The sequence below is a fragment of the Neofelis nebulosa genome, chromosome 14 (genome assembly GCF_028018385.1).
Source record: "Neofelis nebulosa isolate mNeoNeb1 chromosome 14, mNeoNeb1.pri, whole genome shotgun sequence".
NCBI lineage: Eukaryota > Metazoa > Chordata > Mammalia > Carnivora > Felidae > Neofelis > Neofelis nebulosa.
This window is the reverse complement of record NC_080795.1, coordinates 19,979,103-20,000,089: the sequence shown is the minus strand read 5'-3', so window position 1 is coordinate 20,000,089 and position 20,987 is coordinate 19,979,103. Positions and strand designations below refer to the sequence as shown.

General features: G+C 38.6%; 1 protein-coding gene across 4 annotated transcripts in view; it reads left to right on the top strand.

Annotated features, from left to right (window-relative positions):
* The window catches only part of SLCO5A1 (solute carrier organic anion transporter family member 5A1), a 299,230-nt gene that overhangs the window by 216,320 nt on the left and 61,923 nt on the right, over window positions 1–20,987 (top strand). For all 4 annotated transcript variants that reach the window (XR_009253722.1, XR_009253721.1, XM_058699780.1 and 1 more), the window contains exon 4: window positions 3,970–4,187. Coding sequence is in view for 2 of the 4 variants with exons in the window: in XM_058699780.1 (XP_058555763.1) it covers window positions 3,970–4,187 (218 nt within the window). In the remaining 2 variants the exon portion in view is untranslated. The remainder of the gene's footprint in view (window positions 1–3,969; window positions 4,188–20,987) is intronic.

Genomic DNA, 20,987 nt, shown 5'->3' with positions numbered 1-20,987 from the left:
GACCTGAGCTGAGGTTGGACACTCAATGGACTGAGTCACCCAGGTGCCCCTCAGTTGTTGGTTTTAAAAAACTCCATAAAATAGAAGTAATTGCAGTAGCTACTTCATAGGGTTGTTATGGGGAATAAAAGGGTCTGTATCTGTGAAGCTTTAAATAATTCTTGCTATGGGTGCCTGGGTGGCTCAATTGGTTAAGCATCTGGCTTTGGCTCAGGTCATGATCTTGTGTTCCGGGGGTCAGGCCCCATGTCCAGCTCTGTGCTAACAATGAGGAGCCTAGAGCCTGCTTCAGATTCCGTGTCTCCCTGTCTCTCTGCCTCTCCTCCGCTCTCAATCTGTCTCTCAAAAATAAATAAACATTAAAAAATTTTTTTAAAAGAGAGAAAAAAGAATAGTTCTTGTTACATGGTTTGTGTTAGCTATTTTTCAGTTCTTTGAATTTAATAAATGTTCAGGAACTTTTATTTATTTTATTACAAAATTTTTAAAGAATGTTTTTATTTAGTTTTGAGAGAGAGGGAGAGAGAGAGCATGAGCAGGGGAGGGGAAGAGAGAGAGTGGGTGGGAGACACAGAATCTGAAGCAGACTCTAGGCTCTGAGCTGTCAGCACAAAGCCTGACAGAGGGTCCCAATTCATGATCCGCGAGATCATGACCCGAGCCAAAGTCGGACGCTTACCTGGGTGAGCCACCCAAGAGCCCCTATTTATTTTAATGGTCCAATATTAGTTGTATACATGATAAAAGTTGTCAATATAGAACTGTATAATAAAGATCTGTTCAAAAATTGAATTTTATTTATCAAGTAGCTTAGTTTATAATAGACTTTTACCTTGACCAGAAGCGAGGTATTTGATACAATGTTATTTAATCCAATGCCTAGTAGTAATGATGGATTTTTCAATAACTATATACTGAGAGAGTGAAGGAAGGCATGAATAATGCTAATGTTTATGGGGTGATGACTGTGTGTCAAGCATTGTACTAAGTGCTTCACAGACATTTTTGTTTAAGCCTCATATTTAGGCCTACATACACAACAACCATATGTAGTCACTAATGCCCACTTTGCAGATGAGGAAATTGATGCACAGTGATTTGAATAACTTGCCCAAAGCCTTGGAGGCAGTGAGAGCTGGGATAAGAAACAGTCCAAGGCGAAGCTCTTAGTCAATATACTTAACTGGCTCCACTTTGTGAGTCGTCTCTGAGTAATGCTTCATGAAAGAGACTTAGGGACTCTGGTTTCTCAGTTTTAGCTCTTACTGATGGTCTTTTGCTAACATATAGCACATACTTTCTGTCTTCCTCAGCTTTTCTTGGGGTCTTCTTTGGCTCTGTGAGTAGATCATGCATTTTGTCGATGCTACTGAAGACCATTGAAGAATGTGGGCCAGCTTGCTCTGCTTTGAAAAGACCCCAAACTTTTATACTATTTTTATATTATTTTTGTTTATTTGCTATAATTTTTCCCTTCCTTCTGTTATTTACTCTTATTCTGGACTACTATAAGTGTATTTTTAAAAAAATGTTTATTTATTTATTTGAGAGAGAGAGAACACAAGCAGGGGAGGGGCAGAGAGAAAAAGAGAGAGAGAATCTCAAGCAGGCTCTGTGCTGCCAGTGCAGAGCCTAACGCAGCACAGTCTCACAAACCATGAGACTATGACCTGAGCTGAAATCCAGAGTTGGATGCTTAACTGGCTGTGGCCACCCAGGTGCCCCAACTATAAGTCTATCTTAAATGTTTGCATATAATTTTCATTTGATATCTCTGCGTGGAGGTGGGTAGTGTTGCTGAATACAGATCTACATAACAAAAACAAAACTAGCTACTTTGAATTGATTGCTGATTTGGGAGCAGGCATTTTTTTAGGTCCACCGTATGCATTGTCTTATTAATTCTGATGACGTCAAAAAGCAGTGAGTAGTATTCTTCTTTCAGATGAGAAAGCTGGTTTGGAAAAATGAAATAATTTCCCCAGGATCTTAGAGCTAGTAAGTGGTAAAGACAAGACAAAACCCATGTTTGTCTGAAGCCACAGCTCTAGAACTGTCCCTTATATTGCGCTATCTGTCCTGTTCTGGTCTAGGGAACTGAGGGAGTTCAAGGGACTTGAATGTAGTGTGTGCAGAAAGGTGGTAGATAAGGAGGGACAGATCAGCAAAGGCCCCATAAGCAGTGAGTTACTACAGGGCCAGGTAGGATCGTAGCCATGTTCTCTGTAGACAGATGACTTTATTTTTTAAAACCTATCTCATTCAATGTTATTTATTCAGGATTTTCAGTACCTAATCTGTGTCGGGCACTGGGTTCTTGATTGTACACTGAATAATTGAAATTGCTAGAAGTCTGCTCTGAGCAATCTTCTCAAAATAAAGCCTTTTTTTCTGATTGTTTATAAATCTTCATTTGATATAACTTTAAGTATCTTTGAAAATAGCACACTGGGTTATTAATGACTGGTTTATGGAGTTATTTGGAATTATTCTGTCAGCAAAAGTGTGACCTTTTTAGCAGCTGATAACAGTACTTTAATAGAAACGCTATTTTTGAATGAATTTTTACTTTTCTATTGATCTGTATTCTTTTTTTAATATATATATATTTAATGTTTATTTATTTATTTTGAGAGAGAGGGAGCACAAGCAGGGGAGGGGCAGAGAGAGAGGGAGAGGGAGAATCTCAGGCAGGTTCTGCCCTGTCAGTGCAGAGCTCAGCGTGGGGTTTGATCTCACAAACCATGAGATCATGCCCTGAGCCGAAATCAAGAATCAGACGCTTAACCGACTGAGCCACTCAGATGCCCCGATCTACATTCTTAATGGATGATTAATATTCTTAATGGATGATGATTAATGTTGATTTCAACACCGATGCTTAGAATGCTGCTTGCATCCAGGTTGCAACTATAGGAATGTGCTGATACAGAAGTCAGAGTCTGAGCATTAAGAACCTGAAAGCTTTAAGGACAGAGATGAGAGGCAAGGAGTCAGTATGTAAGAAAGTGGCAACCCTGTTAGGTAGGATCAGAAGCCTCTACTTGCTTTGGTAAGAAAGGGTTGACAGGGGACTGAGAGATTGCGCCTGAGGAATTACGCAAGCAAGAAGCCCAAAGCCTTAACTAGAATTTGAGTTCTACTCTCTACATTTGCTTTCTGCTCTCTGCAGCATGGCAACCTCAGATGAGTTCAATGACAGACTCTCAATTCTACATAGCTCAAGGTCTGCTTCTCCAAGGTCTGCTTCTCCTGTGTCTGTTTCTAACACACATTTCCTTTATCTGAATGTTTATAGCATTCATAGTTTATACCACATGATCTAACACTTAATTGTATACATTCGTGCATTCCTTGGAGATTGTTTCTTATATTTTTAGCTCCTTTACAACTAGGTAAGTTCTTGAAGGCAGTGATCAAACATAAGTGTCTTCGGTGGCCCTCATGATTAACTATGGTAAGGGCCAGCTAAGAGGCTCAATATATTCTGAAATTCTTGCAGAAAAATATTTGAATGCCATTAGCAATTTAAAATACATTTCACATGAGGTAAGGATGGTTTTCTGTAAGAAAAATGTGTCTATTTTGGTCCACAAAGCATGCTGAGAGAGTCTGTGTTATTTTCTTATTATACTTATGAGTTATTGATTTATTTTTTATTTCTTGATTTATTGTAAAATGCACATTATAGCAGAACTAACAAATATTTGAATAAAATTCTAGTCAGGTTGCTAATTATAATGTTCATTAACATACTTGTATAATTATTGGGTAGATTTCTCATTTATAACATAGAAAGGGAGGACTCCTGAGCTTTCTTAGTTTGTCCAACTTCCTATTGCTTTACAGTTGTTGAAGGTAAAAAATTTTCCCTGGAGAATTTTATTACCATGAACTTCTACTTTGCTAATTTGTTCTCACTCATAATACAAAGGCCATAAATGCTATTCACATTTCCCAATTTTTTAGGTGGAGTGGATTCCTCCTTTGTGCCATTGCAATGTTTCTTGTGATATTCCCAATGTTTACTTTTCCAAAAAAGCTTCCTCCTCGACACAAGAAAAAGAAAAAGAAAAAATTTTCTGCTGATGTTGTTAGTGATGATGACGTTATGAAGGAGAAATCAAACAATAGTGAACAAGTGGACAAAAAAGTTTCTTCTATGGGATTTGGAAAGAATGTCAGAGGTAAAGTATATCTTTTGAGAAAATATGTGTGCAGTTACTTTATTTTATCTTATTTTTATCTGTGTGTTTATTTATTTATTTATTTATTTGTTCATTTATTTATTTATTTATTTAGTGCATGGTATTTTAGATCAGTGCTACTCAAACTGTGGTCCAAGGCCAGTGCTACCCACCAACTGCTACTGGCTTGTGATAAGTACTGAAAGTTTGAGTAAGTGTTGAGAAACGTTTAAAGATATTTGACAATAACTTTATGCCTGTTGAATCTAATAAAGATAATAAACTTAGTTTGCATTTTGTATGGTAAACATTTTATTTTCTTATAGTTCTTCTTTAATATATTTTGCAAAAGTATCAGTATATGACAGCCTGGAAACATCAATTCAAAAATAGTTCTTCATCACAGATTGTTTGAGAAGCACTGATATAGACCCTAAAGATACAGATATTTATGTATGTCATTTACTGTAAGTAGAGATGTCTGATTTTTAAAATACTGCATTGTATGATGAATGGTTTTTTTCCGGAGGAACGGTGGGTTTGGTGATGTGTGGCCTGATCCTTACCTAAAAGTAAAATCTAATACTGGGTAGCAATCTCATTTCACAGTGGCTCTGTCAGATGCTTGTAAGTGGCCATAGAATGGGCCTCTAAACATCAGTGTAAAAACATCCAGAAAGTTTCAGAGATGTGTATGGGTCTATTTTTTCATTTTTATTTGTCTTAAAATTAAAGACTAGATTAGGCAATCTCAAACCCAAACAAATTAATTTTAACCAGGCAATATTTGTTCAGTGTTCAGTCTATCTGTTGAGTGACAGTAAGTCCCTCTAAGTCAAGAAAACTATAATACCACATTCCCATTGATTTCAGCCTTTTAATCCCTGAGTTGATTTTTTTTTTCTTCTTGAAATTATGAAGCATAGGATTTACCAAGTGCTTACATCAGTCAAGATTGTTTTAGGTAAAATTTACCTAGGCACATTATCCTCTCACTTTGATTATATACACACTAAAGTCAAAGAGGAACTTTTTAGGCCTAGAAGGAAGTTACTAATATATTACGGAATAGTCCCTGTAGTCAAAGAAAAATAATAGTTAGATCGGACTTTTTTTAAGACCATATTTTTGCAAAACAAGTGAAGTCACATTTCTTTGAAAATGGTCCTTCCCAGTTAAGTTTTAGACCTGCCTCCTCTACTCCCCTTCCCCCTGCAATTATTTTGTGACAGTGTGTACTTTTGGAACTGCAAAAATTACTCTCCTCTAATACCATCAAGGATTCTTTGGATGCTAGTGTGGCCTGAGCTCTTATCATGTGGGCCGACCCATCATTTTCATGGGTGTATTATGGATCCTGTTGGCTATTACCAAGGAGTAATTTTTTTTTATAACTCGATAGAGAGCAAGACTGATATTAAAGAATTTACAACACAACAATAGACAGAGTCTTTTTTAAAAAAATATTTATTTATTTGAGAGAGAGAGAGAGAGAGAGCATTTGAACAGGGGAATGGCAGAGAGAGAGGGATAGAGAGAATCCCAAGCAGGCTCCATGCTGTCAGCACTGAGCCCCCAGGGCTTGATCTTACAAAACTGTGAGATCATGACATGAGCCAAAATCGAGTTGGACACTTGATTGACTGAGCCACCCAGGTGCCCCAACTTAGTCTTAATTTATAAAGAATTTAAAGTAGAGTCAAAGGGAAAATAAAGACATAGGTAAGCTAAGATAGTATATTTTATAGCTTAGGGGTAGATGCTTAAATGTGAAATATATGCTGTCTTGGATAGTAGAGAAAAGGAAGAGAAGACTGATATCAAACACCAACAACAGATATGACTGGAGAGGGGGATGGCGTTCCTTTGGAGGATGCAGTGTAGACAATGATGTTCATGTCCCATCTCCCTCTGGGACCTTACCATCTTTGTGGCGGAGGCCTGCTGGCTGCTGGTACCTTCCTGAAGGTCTGCAGGTCTTTCTTGCCTGAGGATTTTCTTTGTGGGCTGGGAAACCTCTTGGCTCCTACTTGAGTCTGGTATCAAGTGCCAGGGAATTAACACTCTCCCACTCTCCACACAGCAGTCTCCCCCCCACCCCCACCAATGTTTATTTATGTTTGAGAGGGTGGGGGAGGGGCAGAGAGAGGGGACAGAGGATCTGAAGCAGGCTCCGCACTGACAGCAGAGAGCATGATGTCGGGCTTCAACTCACGAATCACAAGATCATGACCAGAATCCACGTCGGGCACTTAACTGGCTAAGCCACCCAGGTCTCCCCCTCCCCATGGCAGTCTTAACCACTGGCTGATGAACACCCCAGCTTCCCTACTTGATGGGTGAGACAGTTCTGAGGTATATTTCTACATCCCTTGTAGGGGACTCTTGTGTCCTGGGCACTCCTGAACAGCTTTTTCTGAACCTCCCCAATAAACTGCTTGGACTTGAATTTTTGACTCAGGGCCTACTTCTGTGGGAAAGGGCACTTAGGCATGTGGGTTCAAAAGTGGAAAAAGTGGTTATGGAATTCTAAGATTATTTTTCAAAACTGAATCTATATATTATTTTATTGTGGATCATCTTGTACTGCTAGGGATTTCTCCTCTCTGTCTTCTCTATGCTCAATATGATAGATGAGGATATTTTCTTTTAAAGAAAAAAAGTAAGAGGAGTCTTAGCAGTGATGGGTAGTTGGTTTATAAAATCTGTTTCCTTTCTGATTTTCTGTCAGTGTTTCTGATACATTCCCAGCTTTTTCATCCTATGCCTTCATTGTGATGACTGATCTCGCTTCTGCAGCTAAACCTCCTGATTGGGATACAGAGCTGGTTCATTTTTACTTTCACTTGTGCTGGGTTCTCTAATTGTATCTGGACTGGGACTTCAGGAAGCACTTTGTCCTTTTAGAAAGGAATTCTGTTTTAATGGGAGTATGAAGTGCAAATATTTTGCTAAAAATGGTTCACATGATGTTAATGATGTAGGAATCATGTTTAATAGAATATTTACGATTAATTCCTATTTATCTTGTACTTAGTGATTTTCTCCAGAATATGTAATACCTATCACCTATAGGAAATGACAGTCTAATATTTAATCTGCTTTTCAAAAGGACAAATTACATCTCTGGGAGTCATTCCACTGTGGACACAGTTTGTGTTACGAAAGGGAGATCCCTCATTGAGGCCTTGAATTAAAGAATGGTTGCTAAGATTTCATTTTGAGTTAAGTCTGAGTGTGATTCTCAGATTCTTTTTTCCCTTGTCCAGCTTTCTGCAGGAGGGCTCCTTCAGGTCTTTTAAAAAAATTTTTTTTTAATGTTTATTTATTTTTGAGAGAGAGAGACAGAATGTGAGCAGGTGAGGGGCAGAGAGAGAGAGGGAGACACAGAATCCGAAGCAGGCTTCAGGCTGGTCTGGATGCAGGTCTGGAACCCATGAACTGTGAGATCATGACCTGAGCGAGGTTGGGCACTTAACCAACTGAGCCACCCAGGTGCTCCATCCTTTAGGTCTTATTTCATATATTTTTTTTTTTTAATTTTATTTATTTATTTTGAGAGAGAGAGAGACAGAGAGAGAGAGCAGGGGAGGGGCAGAGAGAGAAGGAGAGGGAGAATCTCAGGCAGGCTCGACAATGTCAGCTTGGAGCCCTATGTGGGGCTCAAACTCACAAACCATGAGTTGAGCTGAAACCAAGAGTTGGATGCTTAACCAACTGAGCCACCCAGATGCCCCCAAAGTTTAAAATTTTATTTGAGAGAGAGAGAGAGAGCGAGAGAGAGAGCACGAGCGGGGGAGAGGAGCAGAGGGGGAGAAAGAGAGAGAGAGAGAGACAGAGAGACAGAGAGACTTTTAAGCTGTTCCATGTTCAGTGCAGAGCCCGATCTCACAACTCTGAGATCATGACCTGAGCCCAAATCAAGAGTCAGACACTCAACTGACTGAGCCACCCAGGTGCCCCTTTACTTAATATTTGAAATTTGGATACCAGTGTTTGCTTCTTCAAAGAGGAGGTGACAAGATACCCAAGTTAATAACTTATACTTCCTTAAAAAAAATGATTTGAACCATACAAATCCACTCTCTGCCTCCACATTTTAATGATAGACATTGGGGAAATATGACTCAGTGTTTCTAGATTCTTGTTATAAATTATGCAGGAATAAGACTGTTTTAAAACACCACAAAGGAGAAAGTAGAATTTTTAGTGTGTCTGCATCACCCTTCCATAAAGAGATTAACATTGATTGCATCAAAATCTTACCAATAAAAATAAACACTTAAAATTCTTAACTAGATCAATTTTCCTGAGGTTTGAGGTCCAGCATTTTGGTGTCTTCCAAATTTAGCTGGATATCTTCCTAAATAGAAAACTTTTGGTTACAGTTAATCATAAGAAAAAAATTTTTACTTTTGTGTCCACTTTTAATCTTTTAACTGCTTAGCATTATTAATTAGCATAAAATATAACAGATTCTTCTCTTCCAGACTTTTGTCTGTGGTAGATTGCAATATGTTTATAATCCTAACTAAATAAAATAGTTATTCTGAAATGATGAACTGATTTAAAACAGCTACTGGAGGTTATGGAATTTTGATCACTGAAGGATTGTGTTGGCATCACTTAATTCAATGACTAGTCACTCTGTCGAAGTGCTGTATGCCATGCTGCGGCAGAGATAAAGAGGAGTGAGCCATGGTTTGCCCTTAGGGCGCTTGTAGTCCATGGAGGGAGACAGGACGAGTACAGATGGAAAGACCAGAAAGGAGGACTGACACGATGGTGTGAACTTCAATGGCAGGCAAGGGAACATCTGTTTGAGGGGTCAGGAATGGTTTCATGGAGGAGGTGTGATTGGTGGAGAATCCCGGCAGGCTGGGAGGGTTTCGGTAGGTGGAGGTTGGATGGTTACAGTCAGAGACAGCAAAGGCAAGGTCAGACGGTGTAGATGTGTTTGAGAATGCGGAGCAAGTGTACTGTGGTTGGTTGTACGTGGAGATACCTGCGAGATGAGGTTGGGCAGGGAAGGCATGGCCACATTGTGTTGTAGAGAGCTTGAGTTCTAGTAACTTAAAAAAAAATTTTTTTAAATGTTTATTTATTTTTGAGAAAGGGAGACACCGAGTGCGAGTGGGGGAGAGTCAGAGAGAGAGGGAGACACAGAATCCAAAGTGGGCTCCAGGCTCTGAGCTGTCTGCACAGAGCCTGATGTGGGGCTTGAACCCGTGAACGGTGAGATCAGAGCTGAGCTGAAGTTGGATGCTTAACCCGCTGAGCCACTCAAGTGCCCCAAGTTCTAGTAACTTTTAATGGAATCTGTCCCTAGGGGGCAGTGGGGAGGTTTGAGCAGACACTTGAGGGCACTCCATTTGGTAGATTAGGGAGGGAAAGGGGTAGAATGGGAGGAGGGGCCCAGGTGGAAAGCTATGGCAGAGTCCCAGGGAAAGGCGACGATAGTTTTGAGTAGCAAACAAGGAAAGGACAGTAGCCTGCCAAACTAGTCCCCCTACTTCTATCCTTGCTCCCTCTTGGTTGCTTTCAACTCTGCAGCCAGAAGGATGCCTCTCCTCTGCCAGCTTCTGTGGTCTCCTATCTCACTCGCAGAAAAGTCTCCTCCCTCTATGACCTACCAGGGTTAGTGTCTGGTCCCTGCTTATCTGTTTAACCCCATCTCCCTCCTACAGGCCCATTTGTTTATTCCACTTCAGCCACATCGGGCTCCTCACTGGTCCTCAAACTTGCCAGGCATATTTTCACCTCACGGCCTTTGCATTTGACATTATTGTACTGGGTATGCTCTTCCCTAGAAGTCCTCACTTCCTGCAGGATGTTACTCAAAGTGTCCCTTCTCAGTGAGACCTTGCTTGGTCACCCTTTTTACAAATCTCCACCTTCGTCTCCAAAGCTTCTTATCTCCTGCCCTCCTCTATTTTTCTCCTTAGTACTCATCACTATTTAACATATTATATATTTTACTTATTTATCTATCTTATTTGTTGTCTCCACAGTGAGAAAGTAGGCCCCACGAAGGCAAGGATATTTTGTCCGCCAGGTACCTTGATGAATTTATACCGCTTAGTAGAAAGTCAATATTTGAAGACTGAATTATTGAGTGATGAGAAGGGAAAGAGAGGTTGTGTGTATAGGATGTGGTAACTGATATGAGGATAATGGGGATGAAGGGGTCAAAGCTGGTTTCAGGATTTCAACCTCAGATATGGGGAGAGGAGCTGGCTGAGAGGAGCAGAGGAATAAATCCCAAATCTGAGTTGCCCAAGAACATCGAGAACTATTGCATGTGGCCCTTTGCTACATGTTTTAAAACTAGTATAGTATGGAATATGTTGGGGTCAATCCTTGACTCAGCAAAGAGGGATCACCAAAGCCTGGTCTATGCTATGTTAGCGCTCTTGCATCCTGCCTTTGTTCCTTTGCTGAATTACAGGTTAGTTTTATGTTTGCAGCTTTTATTGAAAGCTGTTGCTTTTGTTTGTTTTGTTTTGTTTTGTTTTGAAAGCCATTGCTTTTGAATTCCCCATATTTGCCATAGGTGCATTGCCTACTGCCCTTTATATAAAACCCTGTGTAGTGAAAACACTGGTTCTCAAACTGAGGCTCTCTAGGAAGCACCACAAGGGCTTATTAAAACCCAGAGGGTTGGGTCCTGGCTCAGAGCATTAGAGTCAGGAGGCCTGGGGTATGGCCTGAGAATTTGCATTTGTAACAGCTTCTCAGGTGATGCTGATGCTGGTAGTCCAGGGATCACACTGTGAGAGTCACTAGTCTACAGCAGAGTGAGGAAAAGCAATTAGATCTTTTCTGCAAACGATGATTGTACAACTTTTTGTTTTGGTGGCCGGGAAGAAGAGTCAAAGTTGAAGCCCAGCAAGGATCTTATAGACATATTTAATTCCTTTTTTTCTGGTTTTGATGTTCTGCTGTATTTATGTCTTCTCTATCTCTGGTTCCTTGTTTCATTTCTCTTTTGCGTTTATTTTGTTGTACGTATGTCATCTTGCGGTAAGCCAGACCTTTAGAGTTAGAGCTTAGGAGGTAAATGGTAACAGGCCTAACAAAGAATTCCTGAAAAAGAAAGCACTTTCTTTACATTCAGTGCAAATTAACTGTGGGATTACTCATCAGAGTAGTATCTACTTAGAAAGTTATATATAAAATTACTCATTGATGCTGGATTTAAACAAGCACAACAGTACTGTGGCCAGTAACCACTAATGATGTATCTTGGGCCTTGACAGCTGCTGTTTCTGTCCACTGTTTGTACGTAAATGGCCATGGAACTTCACATGCTGGCCCAGAGGGGATTCTGATATGCAAAGTCACCTAGTTCCTTCTACTTCTTTTTTTTTTTTTTTTGGCAAGCAGGGAATGCCATTTGCCAGAGTGTTTTGGAGGGGAAGGGAAAACTGCAATATTTTCAGGGAGACTTATGATTAGGGAACACAGTGGGGGTCATTAGTTTCAAAGAAGATGAGCAGGAAATAGGGACGCTTGGGTTGTATGTTGGCCGCGTTACACAGGAGAACAACTCCCTCCCAGCCCCGCTCTCTTTCTTGCTTGCTTCCTTGCTTGCTTTCTTGCTTTCCTGCTTTCTTGCTTTCTGTCTTTCACAAATATCTTTATTGACCAATTACCATAGAATGAAGAACTAGGAGGTAGAAAGGAAAATAGACATAATACAATAGAAGTCTTTAAATGGAGGTATGTACATTCTAAGGAAAGTTGAAGGAGCAGGAGGAAGGAATTCCTAAGTCAGCTGCCTGAGTCAGGGAAGACTTGTTCTGGAAGAGGACATATTGTTGCATCCTTTTAAAATTGCAGTTTTCTGTTTGTTTGGTTGTTTTTTTTTTGAATATAAGAGCAATACATACCCATAGTAGAAAATTTAGAAAGTGCATAAAGTTATAAAGAATAAAATGAAAGTGAGTTCCAATATCATTCCTGAACATAAATGCTTACATTATTTTTATAATAAAATAGTATATTTTGAAACTAGATAGATGTGGTGGCTGCACACCATTGTAAACGTACCAAATACTACTGAATCATTTACTTTAAAATAGTTAATTATATGTTATGTGAATTTTACGTCAATAAATTGTTTCTGAAAAGATATTTATTTTATTTGAATTTAGACATGGGCTGTAAACTTTAGATAAATCTTTGTTTTTTCCACAAGAAGACATATTATGCCCAAAAATATCTATGTCAGAAAAATTACAAAAAGCATTAACAAAGGTCAGTATGTTTGTTTGGTATTTGATGTTTATCATTTATATCTGGGATTAATGTTAATTTCCAGGTAATAGAATTCAGTCAACAATTTCATCGTATTTCATAGTATTCGTCTATTTTATTTATTTATTTATTTATTTATTTATTTATTTATTTAATTGTGAGCATAGAATGTATTGTTGAATCACTATGTTGTACATCTGGAGTAGATTCCTTAGTGCCCCTTACCCATGTAGCCCATCCCCCCTCCCACAATCCCTCCCGTAACCCTCAGTTTGTTCTCCATATTTATGAATCTCTTCTGTTCTGTCCGCCTCCCTGTTTTTATATTGTTTTTGTTTCCCTTCCCTTATGTTCATCGGTTTTGTCTCTTAAAGTCCTCATATGAGTGAAGTCATATGATTTTTGTCTTTCTCTGACTAATTTCACTTAGCATAATACCCTCCAGTTCCATCCACATAGTTGCAAATGGCAAGATTTCCTTCTTTTTGATTGCCGAATAATACTCCATTGTGTATATATATATATATATATATATATATATATATATATACACACACACACACACACACCACATCTTCTTTATCCATTCACCCATCGATGGACATTTGGGCTCTTTCCATACTTTGGCTATTGTTGGTAGTGCTGCTATAAACATGGTGCACGTGTCCCTTCGAAACAGCACACCTGTATCCCTTGGATAAATGCCTAGTAGTGCAATTGCTGGGTCATAGGGTAGTTCTATTTTTAGTTTTTTGAGGAAGCTCCATACTGTTTTCCAGAGTGGCTGCACCAGTTTGCATTCCCATCATCCATTTTACATAATAATAAAACCACTCCCCTCATCCTATCCCCAGTTTAAATTAAAAACAAAAAATAGATGTCAAAAGAACAAAATTGAAATCTATGTCTACCTAATAAAGGTCCTTAGAAGAACGTAACAGAGAAAAGCTGATGTAGAAGGAGAATGTCAGCAGACAAAAACAGACACCATGACATATCATAGGGAAGGAATGTTCCCACAACCAAAAAAGATCAGAAAATAAATAGAAGGATTAAAAATATATTAAAACAAATTAGCATATAGATATTATCATTCATAATTGTGACTTTGAATCTTAAAGAAAATGTCAAATTATGCTATAGATTTTCCAGTAATACCAGTTAATTCATAGAAAAAAATGTTTACAGCTTTGTTGCTTTAAGAGGCAAATGCCCAGTTATCTGAAAAATTCAAGCACACCAAACACCTCTTTCCCAGTTATGCTGGATGAATGAATACTGTATATTTCCTCCTTCTTCTCTTGTTAGCATTTTATTGTTTTCTTTAATGGAATCTTTAGTTTATAATTTGATCTAAATTCTTTTAGGTTTCTTTAGCTCTCAAAAGCCATACTTTGAAAAGGATTATCTATTTGGTCCTTCACATTTTTCTGTGGTTTTGGTAAGTCTACCACTATATGGACCAACGTTTATCTTATACTTTCTTAAAAACTAGCTCACTCCTCAGGAGGAAATTAGGCATCTTTGGAATAGACTTTATTTTCTTACAAGTATGTGGATATTGTTTTAGTACAAATTGTTGCTATGATCTTATAATGAATATTAATAAACACATTCCAAATATGTTTTTGAGGACCTACTAAATGCCAGATATATGCTAGGAGATGAAGCTATACAGATGTACCACAGTCCTCCTTTTGTAGCATTTACACTCTCTTGAAACAGGTAAACACACACAGCTATGGAAGACTTGATGAGTAGCAGTATGAATGGCATGCTGTGGGAGCACGGAGGAGGAGCACTTGTCTGTCCGGAGGGGCTGTATCTTATAGACTAGATGGATGAACTTGACATTTGCTGAGCAGACTGGTGAGGGATACAGTTAATAGTAGAGACAAGAAAGACCATGGCCATGTAGGGAGCTTATGGTGGGCAATCACGTACTTCAGAACTGGAAGGGTGGAGAGCAACCCTGTCTTAAGGGTCTTGCAAGTGAGGTCAAGTTCATGGCAGCCAAGCCTTCTTATTTTCTTGGTCATTCTCTCTGTTAGTATATCTTTTTCAAATTTATCATTAAGTAAGAAAGTCTGTTTCAGTAGTTTAAGACAAAAAGGCATGATGTGTGCTTTCAGTTTGTAAAGGACAGAAGCAAGTTCATGCCCCCTAAGATAGTGGGGTTCTAGTGTAAGGCTCTCTCAAGGGCCCCTGGCAGTTCTGGGAATGTGGTCCCTGCTTCTGGACCCACAGCCACTCTGCATACTCAACTGCAGGTTGAGGCTCAGTTCCTTTTCCTTACTTATGTTCTCACTCAAATCTTCATACTCACTGCCTAGTTCACTCTCTGTCTCAGGTGCCAACACTAAGGGGCGTGAAATAAAGGGCTTGGCCAGCATGTGGTTCACATGGGGTGTCCCAAGCCTGTTGGCTGCAGGGCTACCTTCCAGAAGCACCTTTGAGTCCAGCCTCTTTGCCTGGCCCAATCGGCTGGTTTTGGGATATCAGGTCACATGCTACAAACCTTGCTACATCAGCATAAAGAACCACTGAAAAGGGGTCTTTCAGCATGGTAGTGCCCCACAGACCTATCTCCAGAATGGGATCCATTTCACACCGACTAAATGTATTCCCAGTGAGTTTCTCCCTCTGCTCACTTTAAAAGATGCCTGCTACCTTTTGGTTCCTATGAAACCCAGGCTCACTTAAAGCTTTACTCTTCAAAAACAAAAAACAAAACAAACAAAAAACCCCCCCACTTTATTCTAAGTAGATACTTCAAGTTGTAGGCTTATTTTATGATTGAGCACAAAATACTCACACATATTGGGGCACACTTGCCTGATGGTCAAAAACTTACACAGATATCAACACCTGCTGCCTCATTTTATGCTGTGAGCTGCGAGGCCTCGGAGAACAAGAAGCTATTGCCTCTGCCCTTAATCAGCTTCCACAGGAACCCAGCCACACCACACATCTCAGATTTTCTGAAACAAGGTCAGTGGGGGACTCCATCAAATTTATTGTAGCGGAGCACCATTACGATCACCATGCAACTCAACACGCGGTCCAGGTGCACATGCCGGCTGGTTGCCTGCACTACTGTGGATGTGCACGTGGGAACAAGCAAAGGATTTTCCAATGACAGTAACAGGGTTTTTTTTTTTAAAGTTTTTATTTAAATTCCAGCTAGCCAACAGACAATGCAATATTAGTTTTCAAGTGTCCAACCCAGTGATTCAACATTTACATACAACACCTGGTGCTCATCACAAGCGCACTCCTTAAGTAACACTTCTGCTAAAAGTGATTTCTATGTATAGCTTATATTACATGCTATTGAATTCTGGTGCTTTGTATTGAATTTTATTCCTCCTTTACTAGTGTTTAAGGCATTTCCGGTTTTAGTGTCAGCTTGCCCTTACAATAGAATTTGTAACATTTTGTAACATTAAACAATAAAAAAATGAGAATCACTATCATGATCTCATCTCTCCTTCATCAGGCTTTTTACTGCATTTTGAATTTTTTAAAATTTTATTTATTTATGCAATCATTCATTTATTTTTTAAGAGAAAAGGAAAGAGAAAACACACACGTGCATGTGGGCAAGAGGCAGGGAGGGGTAGACGCAGGGGGAGTGGAGAGAGACAGAGAGAGAGAGAATCTAAAGCAGGCTCCATGCCTACTTCTGAGCCCGATGCAGGGCTCTACCTCATAGTGAGATCATGACCTGAGTGGAAATCAAGAGTTCAATGCTTAGCCGATTGAGTCACCCAGGCGCCCCCTACTGCTGCATTTTTAATTTTACGATGACAGTCATAAACGACACTAATAAACTTATCTAAAATATACAGTACAACATAAAAATCAGGTATTTGACAGCATATGTATGGATTTAGCTTATGTTTTTAAACTTCGTGTTTTTTAAACTATTTTAAATTTATGTAAAAGCCACAGAAGTAGCACATGGAGCTGTACTCCAGTTCTCCAATGTCAATGGTTTGGACCCATCTGAGAAGTTGCGGACATGATGCTCTGCTGTCCTGTACTACTTCAGTGTGTGATTTCTAGATACAAGGACACCCTCCTACATGACCACTGGGCAGCCATCAAAATCAGGAAATGAACATTGATCCAGTGCTACCACCTAGACCACAAGCTCTGTTTGAACTTTGTCTGTTATTTCAACAATGCCCTTTATAAATGTCCAAATCCAATTCACAGATCACATGTTGTATTTAGTTATGGTGTATTTTAGTCTTCCTCAATCTGGATCAGTTTCTCGTATATCTTTATCTTTTATGACCTTGATCTTTTTAAAAAGTACAAGCTGATAACTTTATAGAATGACCCTCAATTTGGGTTTGATAGGCATACAACTGAGATGATGGTGTGCTCAGTGTCTTAAAACAGAAGGTATATAATGCTAATTCCTAGTGAACTTTTATCTCTTGGGTAAGATTGTAGCTACCAGATTTCTCTAAAGTTAATAAATATATTGCAGTTATAAGTCAATAAGTAATTTGTAAATATTTTGTGGGGAGGTGCTTTGAAACTATGCAAATCCAGTTGAGTCTCATTCGTGGTAGTTATATTTCATAAAATAACATGAACATAGAGTCAGGGAATACGGAAGCATCGCTCTAGGGGAAATACAGGGGTGGATTCCTGTCACAACATAATTGTCAACCAGTCAGTACATAACCTTGGTTTATGTGTGTTTCTGTTCAAAGACACCTTGTTAAATATAAAGTAAAACCTTGGTTTGGATGCAGAATTCATTCCGGAAACATGCTTGTAATCCAAAGCACTTGTATATCAAAGTGAATTTCCCCACAAGAAATAATGGAAACTCAGATGATTCGTTCCACAACCCAAAAATATTCATGTAAAAATGATGACAATACTGTAATATAACACAAAATAATAAAAAGTAAAGAAATATAAACAAATTAACCTGCACTTACTCTTGGGAGACAAGACAGAGAAGGGTTATTGTGTAGGATGACTTTCATTACCAATAACAGAATCCCTGCTCTCTACTGGTTCAATGGAATCTTTTTCTTTTTATGCAACTTTAACAAGAAACCTATTCAATGACACTTGCTTTTGCCTCCTTTTGAGGACTTCACAGAAATGTGACATTGCATTGACGATCACCCACAATCCTGCAGTGAGCAAATGAGAGAGAGGGAGAAAGAGGGAGAGAAAGAGAAGAACCATTGGCTCAGTTGTGATCATGTGACATTTGGCATATTGCAAGACATCGCTCGTTTATCAAGTTAAAGTTTATTAAAAATCTTTGCTCGTCTTGCGGAACACTCATAGAACAAGTTACTCGCAATCCAAAGTTTTACTGTATGTTGTTGATTCATTAACACTGAGCCCGTGGCCAACAGCATTATGACTTATGTCTGAAGGATGTGTATCTAACACATGTATTTTCTCCATAAGGCACATGAAAGCCTCTTAGGAACACTAGACAGCACTTCAGCACTATGCTTGGAGGCCATTTGAAAAAGGGAGATCACCAAAGGCACAAAAATGCTAAAAATGTGACAATATCTTGTGAAAAGGACACTTGTTTGCAGCATGAAAGCTGACCCGAGAAGGCAAAGTGAGAGGCCTCATGCAGCCTTAGCCAAGAATGTGTGTGTCCTGCAACTCTGTGCATGTCCTTGAATGAGACCCCCCCTACCCCATCACTGGCAAGTACTGATTTGGGAGTTACAAATAAATTGTAGTGAGTGGGTGAATTTGCAAATACTAAATTTATGAATAATGAGGACTGACTGTGTCTTATTCCTATTAAACTTTCACTTACCACTTTTAGCATCCATTGACCTCAAATTGCTTCAAGTTTGCCTGTTGAGGATCCTTCAAACTGTCTTTGGTATCCTTCTGGCAAGTCTCCATCATTCTTTGAGCACTTTGCTTTCTTGTTTAACAAGATTTTCCAGGCTCGTGTTGTATTTTCTCTGCCTCACCTCTGAAGTTAGACATTTCTCCAAGGAGCTTTGGTTCCTTTTAGTGGAAGATGGCCTTTAAAAACCAAGCACTGGTGCTAGATGGGCTCATTGCTCCTAGGGTGTTATACTACTTCTAAACCCTGTAGAAGAGAGAATTAGGAAATATGTGTATGTACACACATACACAAATCTATCATCTATCATCTTTATCTGTCCATCTATTGTCTATCATCTTATCTATCATCTATCTATCTATCTATCTATCTATCTATCTATCTATCTATTTATCTGTCTATCTATCTATCCATCCATCCATCCCATGAATTCACACCATTACCTTCAGTGCCAACCTGATATGTAACTATCCCCTGTCCATTTTGTAACTCCCTTCTCTGGCCATTAGAAACTGATTGCAATTAGTCTCAATGTACTTACTTAACCCACTCTTCCTATATTTAAACAAATTCCCTGTCCCAGCGGCAAAAGACACAACCCTGGATATCTGGTCCCCCTGCTCCTGTGGGGCATGTATGCTAAAGGTTTATCTCCAATAAACAGAAGGAGGAACATGGAAGAAAGGAGGAAGCTAACTTGAAGTTGTTGAAAGTCAACTTTTGCTAAATCCTTCTTCAATAACACTTTTTTCTTTAATGAAAGAGAAGACAGAAATGTCACACATATTTTTTTTAAAGTTTATTTATTTTGAAAGAGAGAGACTGAGCAAGCAGGGAAAGGGCAGAGAGAGAAGGAGAGAGAGAGAGAATTCCAAGGAGGCTCCATGCTGTCAGCGCAGAACCTGATGCGGGCCTCAAACTCACGAACCATGAGATCATGACCCGAGCAGAAATCAAGAGTCTGATGCTTAGCCGACTGAGTCGCCCAGGCGCCCCAACATCGCATACATTTTTAGTTAGCTTTGAAATTAGTGGGCTATTTTATCATACCAAATGAGTATAAAAGAAAATTCAGTTTTCTATAACTAGTATCTTAAAACATTCATGTGATGCATATGTTATCTTCTTGGATTAAAAAATGTACAATTTCACCAGATGTTTTAGATTAAACACATTGCCTTTTAATATACCAAATAAACTTAGTTTGCATCTCCAAATGTTGATAGAAAATCTTCTGAAAAAAAAAGAAAATCTTAATTTTCTAATTTAAAAATTTTAGATATAACCTTTTTATCTGCATATTTATAAGAGAATATTAGGTCATTTTATTTAGTAGTGTAATTATTTTTTTCTGGTGTGTTTATCCATGTTAAAAAGTGAAGAATGCATCTTAAATTTTATTTTAAAATGTTCATTGAAACTTTAAACAATTAACTTAAGATATAGAACATTAAAATTAATTTGCATTTTAAAATGATAATAGCAGATAGTCTTGACTTCCTAAGTTTTAAATTCTAGTGAATAGCCTATGAATTATAACTTTAGTAACAAGTTTTGCTTAATTTTTTGAAATGATTTTATTATGTTGTAGAATAAGGAGATAACTGTTCTCATAACTGAGATGCTGCACATGTCAGAAACAATACAGCTTCTCTTTTCCATGATACATTCCAAGATATGTAAATAAAGATCACATACATGTGAGTTAATTCACATTATAAACATGCAAAAATACAAAAGTATATGCACAAGCATCTCCTTTATTCCTCTTTCCCAATCTTATTCCTACTTACAGAATTTCTTGGTGTTGTATATATTGGGAAGTATATATTCAACCACATATAAATGCATTGTTTTGGTTTGTGTGATTTTTACTTAGATATTATTTATATATATATATATACATATAAATATATGTATATATATTTACATACACATGTATATGTATATTTCTGCAGCAGTTTGTTTTCTTCATTAATAAAAATACTTCTTGGAGTTCCTTTTATGCCAGTACATCTAGCCCTACATCATTTTTTAACTACTACATAGTATTTCATTATTTGGCTGTGCCATAACTTATTTAAACATTTTCCAGTGGTGGACATTTAGTTTTTTTCCTTAAATTTTTGCTATTACTAATAATGCTGCAGTGAAGACACCTGGACATACATTTTAGAGCATATATATGGCAAGTTGTATGAAATAAACGCCAAGACTTGAGGATGAGACTACTGTCTCTCCCTTGAGAGGCACCTGGGCAGGTGCTGAGCCCCCACCTCTGGGCTGTCCTTTGGAGATCATTTCTCTTCCTTCCCCAGTCCAGAGGTCCCTTGGAGTATCTGACCTGGTGACCTGTCCCTTAAGCCCCTTTAGCTGCATCATTTCCTGTTTCATAATGAGGCTGGAAGATCAGATGTCCAAAGTCATGTACCAGTTCCCCTGCTGTGGGTGTCTGCAGTGCCGGGTCAGGAACATGACAACTCAGAAGTTCATTTTCTCGGGGAAGTGCCTGGTGAATGAAGGGGAAACTGTAATGTAGGACTGTATTGTAGGTACTTTGCACATGTAGTATATTTTTGGGTCTTAACAAAGAATAACATTGTTTTAATTAATAAAAATGTAAATGATTTGTTTTAAACAGTTTTTAAAACAGAAGTCCTAGGTTGGATACCTCCTATAAG